This window comes from Melanostigma gelatinosum, assembly GCF_949748355.1.
Source record: "Melanostigma gelatinosum genome assembly, chromosome: 2".
In the NCBI taxonomy this organism is placed as follows: domain Eukaryota; kingdom Metazoa; phylum Chordata; class Actinopteri; order Perciformes; family Zoarcidae; genus Melanostigma; species Melanostigma gelatinosum.
In genome coordinates, this window is record NC_136635.1 from 23,644,515 (window position 1) to 23,655,716 (window position 11,202).

Consider the following 11,202-nt stretch of genomic DNA (forward strand, 5'->3'; position numbering starts at 1 on the left):
ACAGTCACAGGTTTGATTAAGAAGCGCTCCATTTTTTTCGGGGGCATTTTTTGCCCCTCTCCTAGTGATATCAGGGGCAAAATGATATTTCTTAGGGGCAGTTTTGCCCTTTGCCCTCGTGTATTTCCGACGCTGGATCTATGGGACACTAACGTGCTGCTTGGTTATCATTCAGCAGGAGAACATATTGCTTCTCCATCTCGTCCACTCGGTTGTGTACCGGGCTGTAAGCCCAGATATGCAGATATGCTGTCATCAAACGTTAGGACAAACTACATCCAGTGATTTTGATCCGAAACAAAGATCATGCCGTTATTCAGAAAGGCAGCTCAGGCTCAAATCTGAGCTGCTGCTATACTGTGGAGTTATTACTGTCTGGACAATTTCAGTGACATAACTTTTTTCCTCTGCAGAACAAGGGTGTGTCAGGAGATCCACGATGTACATTAAAGAGGTAATAAAGCAGATTCAAGCCCATAACTTATAGATCACTTATCAAATGACCACATGCTAAAAAGAGAAGGACGCTTCTCCTTCAACCGATCAGACAGTTTGATTTGACTTAAAGTCCATCTCCCGTCACAGTTTGACTTTAGTTTGGCTATACCGCTACTTCATGAGGGATGAATAGTGAAAGCTCAAAAGAAGCAGAAACTTACTTTGACAAACATATACTCAAATTCCCGGTTCATCTTGTCTCTTTGTCGAGTCTCCAGCTCATGCCGCGAGCCTGCTGGTTCTCTGGATGCCTCCAGCCACATTGTGCTGATCGAGCACTGAGCTCCAGAGCTCACAGGAGATTGAAACCTTCCCAGAGTGTGTCGGCAGACACATGCAGCGTTCACCGACGTCCCCCCCGACCCCCCCCCCCCCCGACCCCCAAAGCTCCTCGCACCGGGACGGGTGATTGGTCACGGCTTCCTTTTCTCGATCACATGAGTCGGGAGGCAGACAGCCCGGCGGGTCGGAGCCAGAATAACATTGACGTGGTTCCAAAACAACAACTGTCCGACAGACGAGCACCGAACCTCTGAAAGTGTCCTCTTGTTTGAGAGGAGCAACAATTTATTGACGTCCAAACATGAATCCAAACTGAAGTTTCCAAACCTAACACGCGTTACTGTGTTGTCTAACAATGACACATTTCATTCACTTTTGAATACCGGTTGACAGAGTGCTGAAAAGAAACACGCACAAAGTTTGTTCCTAAAATCATTACAAAGAAAGCACACAACAGTCAGAATCACTGTTTCGGCTACAAACACGCAGCCTCTTCTCGGTGCATCTGCCCTCGATGACTACATGCCAGAGCATACACAGCATGATGGCGCAATTACTTTAACCAGGTTATCTCAGTCATCTAAAGCACATGCTCTCAAATAGAGCTGGGGAGGAGAAAATAAAGAAAGCACTGCTGCGCTGCTACCTCATGGGCTGAAACAGTCCAGCATGCTGTGCTTTTGGAAACACCCCAACAAGTGATGGAAAAGCAGGTGTTTTCCTTCCCCATCAGCTGCTCGTGACAACACATCGCTCCCTTACATCACTGAGTGGCCGTATTGTGCAACATGCTACAAGGTTTCAACAAATGAATGATGACATGTGTACCAGTGTGTGTGTGTGTGTGTGTGTGTGTGTGTGAGAGAGAGAGAGTTGAAGAGGCAAAAACTCGATGCAGTTTGTCACATACTGTTTTATCAAAGAGGTCTAGAGTGACCTGAAAGCACCACTCACTGCAAAGAATACACACACAGCGTATGAATGAGTCCTGCTTTATGGATAACTAGAGGCAAATATTGTAGGTTTTACTGATCAAATACCCAAAGATTTTAATGTAATGAAGGTAATAATCTCATGCAATACAACATCATCATTTAAAAGTGCCTGTATTGTAATACAGCCATGCTCATGGGCAAGAAGTCATTATATGAATGCGTCAGGGATTAATCTAGGATTCCCACCCCCTCCTCAAGTGGTAGTAGAGTAACAAAACAGCTCTCTGGCATTCAAAAGGTGCTAAATGCGAGTTTGGTAGAGTTTCTATTGCCTCTAAATGGCTCTCAGAATGGGGACAGCTGAGCCGGCGGCTAGAAGCTAACAGCGCTAACAGTGCAAACGACAGCAAAAGTGCTCACAGTGATTACCTGAGGGGCAGGTGCAACACTTAACAATGTCTGGACGGCAATCAGTGGCAACACATCTTTATACGACTTTTACATCCATGTATCTTGTTGTGAAAAAGGAGATCGGCAGAGTGTTCTTCTCAGTTTAGGTTCATGAAGCCGAGTCTAGTCATTCTAAAAATACAGTTCATCCATTTGTTGGTACAGCGAAACACTTCAAGTGCAGTACGTATGTCTGAAAATCAATGCTGTGCGTTGGATACCTTTCCATCTCTGAGTCACCTAATGGAGCATTGCCTCACTTCTATTTCCATGAGAACACCGCCCTCTCTTCCAGCTCTGCTTTTAGTCACGCAGCACTGCTTCATTCACATTCACCACCTCTTGCTTGTCCTCATCCCGATTTCTTTCACTTTCTTTATTTGGCTCAGACTGAATAAACCTAATTTTAAAAAAAACGCTGACTTTTTATTGGCGATACATGTTTGCAGCTGTGGTGTCGTCCTTCTCCTCCAACCCACAAACGCTGACCTCGCCTCTGACCCCCCTCTCTTCTGTCTGTACGGCCCGACAGGAACCAGATGCGGATTGGAGGACAATCTGATGCCATCGTGTGTATTTGTATGTGACTCTGATGCCATCGTGTGTATTTGTATGTGACTCTGATGCCATCGTGTGTATTTGTATGCGACTCTGATGCCATCGTGTGTATTTGTATGTGAATCTGATGCCATCGTGTGTATTTGTATGTGACTCTGATGCCATCGTGTGTATTTGTATGTGACTCTGATGCCATCGTGTGTATTTGTATGCGACTCTGATGCCATCGTGTGTATTTGTATGTGAATCTGATGCCATCGTGTGTATTTGTATGTGACTCTGATGCCATCGTGTGTATTTGTATGTGACTCTGATGCCATCGTGTGTATTTGTATGTGAATCTGATGCCATCGTGTGTATTTGTATGCGACTCTGATGCCATCGTGTGTATTTGTATGCGACTCTGATGCCATCGTGTGTATTTGTATGCGACTCTGATGCCATCGTGTGTATTTGTATGTGACTCTGATGCCATCGTGTGTATTTGTATGTGACTCTGATGCCATCGTGTGTATTTGTATGGGACTCTGATGCCATCGTGTGTATTTGTATGCGACTCTGATGCCATCGTGTGTATTTGTATGCGACTCTGATGCCATCGTGTGTATTTGTATGTGCGTGTTTGCGCACGTTAACCAAGCAGCGCCGACCCACTCAATAAGCTTCTATAAGGCCGACTCGTACGCACAAAGGGCAGAGTGTTTCCACCGCTGTGTTGGATAAGTAAATCACAGAGAGGCCTGTGACTTCTAAAACACACTTGACCATTCAAAGCTGAGTCTAACTTTGGGTTTCCCGGCCACACTGACACGTACATCCAAAGTTAACCCCCCACTCCTTTGCAAATAAAACCATTTAATGAGCTAAATGCTGCTGGCAGACGGAGCTAATTGAGCAGCTTCAGTCAAAATCGACAAGCATTTTGTCGATGGCTGGTTTAAGTTTTAACCTGGATGCTATTTAACCAGACCCAACACACATTAATATAATGTTTGCTGAAAGGGAGTTAAAGCAGGAAACAACCTTTAAGCTATATATCTTCGATTTATAGTCTAATCTGACACCATACTGCATGTTTTATATGTTCTTCGTTCATTTAAAGCCAGCACCATCACTTGTTTGCAGGGAGGACACTGTACCAATACGTTTCTTGAGTAATCAATTCCTTGTTTGGTCAATAACAACAAATAAAAGCCTATTACGAGTTCCTTAAGTCCATGATGATGTCACCAAATGTTGTCTGACAAACAAAACAAAAGAATACACATTAAATGTACTAATTTACGAAAGAAAATCAGCAAATATTCCCATTTAAGAAGCTGGAACCAGTGATTGTTTTGCTTTGCTTTGGAAAATGACTTACGGTCAAATTTTCTGTCGATCAATAAACAGAGTAATCGAATGAGTTCAGCAATGAAAACAAGACGTCTTTGTGATGATCACAGATCAGGTTCAGCGCCTCAAGGAGCCAGCAGGGACTCAAACCATTCAGCAGGGTTCAAATCTGTGTCATCTGGTTCAAGGGGTTGACCACTTAAAACAACAGAGGCGGGAAAACACAACACGAGAGATCCAACTGGAAGTAGAGCGTTTAAAACTACAAATGCACTGCAGTGCTGCTGTTAAGAACATATTTTAAAAAAGGAATAGTCATCATCAGCACCACCTCATTCAAGCTGAACACACCAGCTGTTAGGGGGATGGGTGACTCATCTCCTCCTCCCTCCTCGCGCACTTTCTTATTTGGGTTTCACATTTGCAATGCTAGAAACACAGCAGCAGCAGCAGCAGCACTTGTGACCTTGTGAGAGTCACATATTCTCCCCAGTGAGCATCTGGGGCTGTGCAGCTACAGCGAGGCGTTCAGGGCCTCCACTAGTCCTCACATCCTGGATGATAAAAGGATGCTAAAACGGTCCGGATGCGGCGCTCATCGCAGCATCTGAGCGGGTACCCAACCTAGCGGGACTCGGCTCACACCCAAAGAGCACCGGGTCAATACACCCAGAGACACGTACGCACCAACCATCGCTATACAACACGAAAACAAGGCCATGAAGAGGCACAAGGTTGATGTAGAGGCGAAAGTTATGGTTTAAAATCGTAAAAAGCAGCGCCTCCATGATGGCTGGCACCGCCTTTGCAGACGGGGATGATTTACAATAAAAACACACAAAAGGCCCGGTAGAAGAAGATATCTTGGGACAAATGACAAACGTAAAAATACAGTTGATTTCGTATCATGCATGAAAAGGACAAATGTGGGGACAAATCGACTGTCTGTCTTTTAGTCAGCTGCACCCATTTCAGCGTTACACTGACATCTATATTTAAACACCCGAGCACATTCTCACTGAATGTCAAACCAGCACGTTATGTGTGGTCTCAACATACTTTTTCATTCATTTTAAAACCTCCACCGAGCCCGCTATTAAAAACACTTTGTATTTCGGAGCGAAAATCAAACTGTCAGCACGTTTCTTGGGAGAACATCCTGGACACTTGAAGACACTTAGCATGAAGCTAAAACCTGCGAACTATGACATGTATTTAGCCGACATGCTAGCATCCAGCTATACAGCGTTTCATATAAATATACACTTGTTTTACCTTTGTGTACAGCTCCGACGCTGCCATTGCGGGGACTCACGCGCTCTGTCCTTTCTCCAATCTGGGCTAAAAGTCCCCGCGCTGCATGGGACTCGTTGTGTATTTATGTAGCGGTGGAAGAAATCCTGTTTATGCTGCTGCTGCTGCTGCTGCAGGGACTCAAGGGGAAGATGTGTCTCTCATCGCCATGATAACCTGGAAAGCTTGAGGCTGCTGAGGTTTCGGTGTCTCACTTTGCATTCTGGGTACAATGGATGAAATGATTCAGCCAAACTGAGAGGGCTGCTGCCGCCGCGTGGGAAACTGCGCCCCCTGGTGGATACGAGTTAATAACACATCAACAAAAAACATATATGGATAGAAAGGACAACTCTCTATGATGTTCTTTTCTTTTTGCTTTAGCATGGCTAAATGTCAACATGAATCACATCTTCTAGCTGTAACTACATTGTGTTTTATGAGGCTCCACCTTCTGAAGTAAACACAATGTTGTAAGTTAGGGCCCTCAGCTGCGGGCCCCCAGTATCAATCAATACATTTATGATTATTTCAGTATTAATATGAAGATATTATCCTACAAATACAAATGTTTTGGTCCATTTTGAAATTGTATGTAATATGTGTATATGTAGGGATAGTTTTATATAAGGAATTTGTGAATTTAATGTAAAATGTGTGATTTCCCAAAGCAAAATTTGGGTAAAAATGTCAGCAAAGCAAAACCTTGCTGTAAGATGCAACTAGAACGTTATTGCAAAAGGAAGCTTATTATATTCAGTTTCTGAAATTGTATTTTCTTATTTACATACGTTTAATTATAAAAGGGAAAGTCTAAAATTTAAATTTAAAAGTTCTCCATTCTTGAGGTGTCAGTGACTGTGATGCTTGATTGCCTCTGACTAGAGTTCACAAAATTTTTTGCACTCTTTTGTTGACATCCACTTTACTGATGGCCAAAAGAATTGTTCAATTTACCTGAGAACAAAAATATAACATCTTTGACGAACTCTAAGGGGAAGTTTGTCCTGAAGCACGTTTTCCAAAACACATGGAAATGACTGCCTGTTTTTCTTCATCCTTGCTTTCCCCATCAAGTGCATTTTGGGAAACCCATTAATATTAATCATGAAAACAGTTTATGGTCCAGTGTCTGCATTATTTAAGACAATTTGACCATACATCCTAAAACATCAAAAAGTTAACATGACAAGCATGACACAATCAAACATTTGTGCAAAACTATTTCATTTACAAAACAAAATGGCAAAGTGACAGCAGCCATTTACATGCAGAAGCTCAGACGGATTTTGTGCTAGCTTCAATTTACCGCATCACAGATAAACTTCATCCAGTTAGGATCTCGGAAAAGCATTATACAGGGCCATGGGCATTTTCAAGATAAAACTACTTCAACTCGTGGGGATAGAAGATTTTTCCCAAGTCTGAACATGATTAATAACAGTATTTGTTCCCAGGGCCAAGAGCTGCTCCCAGTATGTTTTTTCACCATAAATGTAGTCTCCTCACACAGCATACAGGACGCACAGACTGCAGCCCTGCTGACAGAAATATAGCTTTAAGGTCCCGTATAACTCCTGCGTCAAATTCTCGCATGTTACATTTCCATACACGACAACCTGAAACTAGAAATGTTGACCTAGGGAGAGGACTGTGTCATCTGAACTGAAACGAATGGCACGCCATAAATACAGTGCACGCATTCAACACTTGCAGTTCAGACTGAAGCAACATTTCCTTTTCTTTCACTCTTCAAAGTTTCAAGATGTCTTTAAGCTAAAATTGAGGTCAATGAGGTTCACTTTCGGGAGCCATGCAGCACACATGCGGTTCCATGTCACACTCTGGCCTTCGCTGTGTGGTCCTTTAGTACAGCTTCCTCCCCTGGTTCATAAGCAAGGTGTTACAAAACGGCGCTTGGCCTCTGCACTGGATTGCCTTATTCGTTAAGTAAAAAGCATATTGTCAGCATCATTTAGAACAGTGGTTCTCAACTGGTCAGGCTGCGGGACCCACCATCACCCCTTAATGACAAGCAACATCCCAAATTGTTTGTATGTATGTATGTATATATATATATATATATATACATATACATATACACATACATATATACATATACATATATACATATACATATATATACATACACACATACATATATATATATATATATATATTCAAGAGGTCTAAAATGAATTGCGTAACAGAATTCATTTTAGAAAAGTTACTTTCACCGAATTGACCTGCAGCTTTAAATTCAGTTCATTCAGGGTGAATTGTAAAAGCCACAATATTATAATTTTTCTCATCTTCTAAAAAGAGAAATTAGTGTGGGAAGTATTCACTTATACGAGTCTGTCCAGTCAGAGTCCAATGACTCTGGTCTCTCTGGCCATTTTTCTCTTTTGGGAATCGACCTATGATTCGGCTTTCACAACTCACACTTCAATAGTCCTGCTCTGCTCTCTGTATCCTCATCTCTCCGTGTGTCACGGTGTGTGTACATCTCACTCAAGTCAGGGAACCTGTCAGAATGCGCATATTTGATTGGCTGAGCTGCATCACATGATGTGATTCACACCGCATTGGTCGGTGTTTTTCCTGCACCGCTGAACAAGTGCCGTAAATGCTGGAATAATTCCGCTGCATAAAAAATGCCCTTCAGAATACAATCACAACTTTTTTCTTTTCTTTTTTTGTCAGGCAAAGGCCCGCGACCCACTGAAAATGGGTCCGCGACCCAAAAGTGGGTCGCGACCTCTTCCAGTTTAGAATCACTGATTTAGAATAAGGGCATACAGTGAATGATACAAATCTGATGTAAAACATTCTTAAAGGCTGACATCTGCCCCTGTGCCAAACAAAAGGAAGTATATATATATATATATATATATATATATATATATATATATATATATATATATATATATATATATATATATATATATATATATATATATATACACATACACACATACACACACACTTCCAGACTGAGGGATCCTGATGACCACAGTAAAGCCCTCTAACCATTCGAGGCACAGCTTCTGCTGCCCGCCCCTCTCTTCAGCCAGTAAACACCGTGGTATCAGTTTTCCTCAAGTCGCACAGAAGCGTCACGATCCACTCATCTCACTTGAACGTCCTGTCTTTCCGTGTATCTCAAACGGGAGTAAAGAGAAAATGAAAAAGGAACATGGAAAAGTAAGAAGACAGGGACAGAAGGGGAGCAGTCAGTTTGGAGAAGTCGCAAGGGAAGGCAACAAAGATAGGAGGGAGTGGGGGTGGGGGGCAAAAATAAACTGGATTTGAAGGAATCAGCTCGGCAGTTCGCTGGGTGCGGCCTCCTGTTGGGTGGGGTCCAGGCTGGAGGGGAGGGGGTCAGGGGGTAATGTTACAGCTCTGAGACTTGAGTAGAAGGGGTAAATGTCAGGAGGCGCTGCAGGGGCTGTGTGTGCATCAGCCAGCCAGTTTACTGGCCACCAGAGAGGGTTTCCTCTGGGGCAGGTCCTGGGGGGTGGGGATGTGGTCCCCTGTGATCTCGGTCTTCTCCGGCGCAGCTGTCGGCAACTGCTTGTTCTTTATCTTGGCTTTGGCCATGTTGTAGTCGCCAGAGTCAAAGTACTTTTGCTGTAGAGAGATAGAAGATTCACACATGAACTGCATTGCAAGGAGAAAATAAATTGCATCTTCAACACACAACGGGTTTGCTTATTTTTAATAGAATTATTTTTTTGCAGACAAACACCAGCTATAACTCACCCCCTTCTGGAGGCGTTTGCGAAGCAGGTCGGAGCCCCCGGGTTTGTTTCCTAAATTTGGGTATCTGGCCTTCAGTTTAGCCTCTTCTGACTTCTCAGAGTTGATAATCTTGTCCTGAACCTCCTGAAAACAAAGCAGAGTCATTAGGCATCGAACATTTAGGGGGAAACGTTTTGCGCCAAAACCACATGCAGCACAACACGAGACTACATTCACCCAGGCTTCCACTGAAACGTCTGTCAGCTGATGGCAGTGCGGTATAGAGATAGTCTGGCTCCATGTCAAACCGTTGACTAATAAAGTAAAGTAACCATTTATTAAAACATACAATTTCTGGATAAAACCTACGCAACCTATTACTATATTGACCTAACAGTTGTCATTAGGGGTTCTACACTGCGTTTTATTGGGATCTGCTGCTCACATCAAATCAAGATAAAAGCAAGTGTATCTTCGACAGCGCCCTCACAAACAAGTCACTGTGGAGCTAACCTGTTGACCAGTAGGTTGAGTGGGTTGGACCAGCAACAATATAACCGTCAGTTTGTTCGTTAGAGCTGGGACGTATAACTGCTAGCTAGGTAGCAAGTTAGCAGCACGCAACACTGCGGAAGCTAAGGTTGAAATGAAAGACTCAGTTACTGTAACTTGGCTTCAAGCCATAGTACAGTTGGGTTAAGCTAAAATAACACTAGCAGCTGAGCTAACTGTTAACGCTGCCTACTGTCCAGTGTGACTGTGTGTGAATGTCATGACAGCGGCTAGCATTAGCTTTAGCGGCACATCTGACAATCACACAAACCATCCGAAACATTCCTTGTTTTAGCAACTGAAACCGCAGGCCACGTTAACCGGTGACATTAAACGGCATATGTCGTTATGAAGTTTGACAAATAAGATTAACAATCCGAACCCAGGGCTCAGTAGTATTCCGTCAGCTGGCTTCGGTTGACATGTCAACAATAACGAGCGCGGGGCGAAGAAGCTATGAAAATGTAACTGCTATAACAAAGTCAGTGCTGCACACGTTACCTTTTGGTCCACTGGTGTCTCCTCGGCTGTCTGTGTTTCTTCGTTATTTTCCGACATTTCTGTATTTCCGTGATCTCCCACGCGATATCTAACATTAGTCGACTCGAGACTCGTTTAACAAGTGATCTACAAATCCTCTGCTGTGACTTTTCGGTGTACCCACACGAGTCCTGTCGACTGCCGAGCGCGCGCACTCCCGCACAAAAAAAAAGGTACTACGTCACAGGCGGAGACACCATGCGCGTCCACGTTCGGGCACTCCTGCCTCCTCCCATAGTGCTGGGATCGGATTTGCATTGCGTAACACACCGATCAGCTGTTAGACCCATGTGCTGCTGCACAAATCCAGATTTCTGCCAAATAATCCTCAGATTTGGAGCATGATGAATGCAGCACTGACCAACACAGTGTAGTGCATTTTATGTGTCAATATTATTTCTTCATGCAGTGCGTTTAGAGACTGAAATATGCGGTAGCTGCTGACATTGTGCTATATTGCAGGTGAATTTAGCAACACGGCATACATAAGAGAAACAAACACGTTCGGGTCAACAGCAGACTCACAGTCTGACTTTGTCACCATGCAAAAAAAGTAAAAATTCAGTGACTGTGCAGGTGCATTTTATAGCCTAGTCACAGTGAGTGGTCGCCATATTAAAGGACCACCACCAACTGTCAGCAGTGCTCTTGACAGCTGTTGTAGATTGCTGTGTGTAGTCTTACTACCTCTAAATATTAATACAATACTTTTAGGGGATGCAGTTTCGTCAAATAGATTTCTTTCACATTTTAGATTCATATTTCAAACAAACATGACATTATTGCTTTCTTCTGAGCCTGAATTTGTCAAATATAAGCATGTGCTGTTGTAAAAATACTCTTAATGCTCTTGACCAATAACACTCAATTACCATGATAAATGTGTTCAGGATCTGCCACTCCACAGATATGTCGTGTAAGAGGAGTTAGCTCAGTGTTTGTCCGCTTTGTCCACCGATGGCCTTAATTATAATAAAATAAAAACGTTGACTTCTGCTATATAATTGAAATATCA

The 11,202-nt window shown here is 43.1% G+C and overlaps 2 protein-coding genes across 2 annotated transcripts in view; both read right to left on the bottom strand.

Moving 5' to 3' along the window:
- Positions 1–5,514, bottom strand: part of myo5aa (myosin VAa) — a 43,235-nt gene extending 37,721 nt beyond the window's left edge. Inside the window, exon 1 of the mRNA XM_079293164.1 lies at positions 5,334–5,514. Within this exon, the coding sequence (XP_079149290.1) occupies positions 5,334–5,360 (27 nt within the window). The 5' untranslated portion in view covers positions 5,361–5,514. The remainder of the gene's footprint in view (positions 1–5,333) is intronic.
- A 2,816-nt stretch (positions 5,515–8,330) lies between these two features.
- On the bottom strand, positions 8,331–10,330 carry arpp19a (cAMP-regulated phosphoprotein 19a). The gene is made up of 3 exons (XM_079287129.1): positions 10,149–10,330; positions 9,117–9,239; positions 8,331–8,984 (listed from the first exon to the last, which is right to left on the bottom strand). The coding sequence occupies exons 1-3, from the start codon at positions 10,203–10,205 to the stop codon at positions 8,814–8,816; spliced, it is 351 nt and encodes a 116-aa protein (XP_079143255.1). The 5' UTR covers positions 10,206–10,330; the 3' UTR covers positions 8,331–8,813.
- Positions 10,331–11,202: the final 872 nt, after the last annotated feature.

Excerpts from the sequence above, each read along its gene's own strand:
- arpp19a (XM_079287129.1), bottom strand. The coding sequence starts at position 10,205 with ATGTCGGAAAATAACGAAGAAACACAGACAGCCGAGGAGACACCAGTG. Across the intron at positions 9,240-10,148 it reads AGACACCAGTGGACCAAAAG|GAGGTTCAGGACAAGATTAT; the intron begins GTAACGTGTGCA and ends CTTTGTTTTCAG. Across the intron at positions 8,985-9,116 it reads GCAAACGCCTCCAGAAGGGG|CAAAAGTACTTTGACTCTGG; the intron begins GTGAGTTATAGC and ends ATCTCTCTACAG.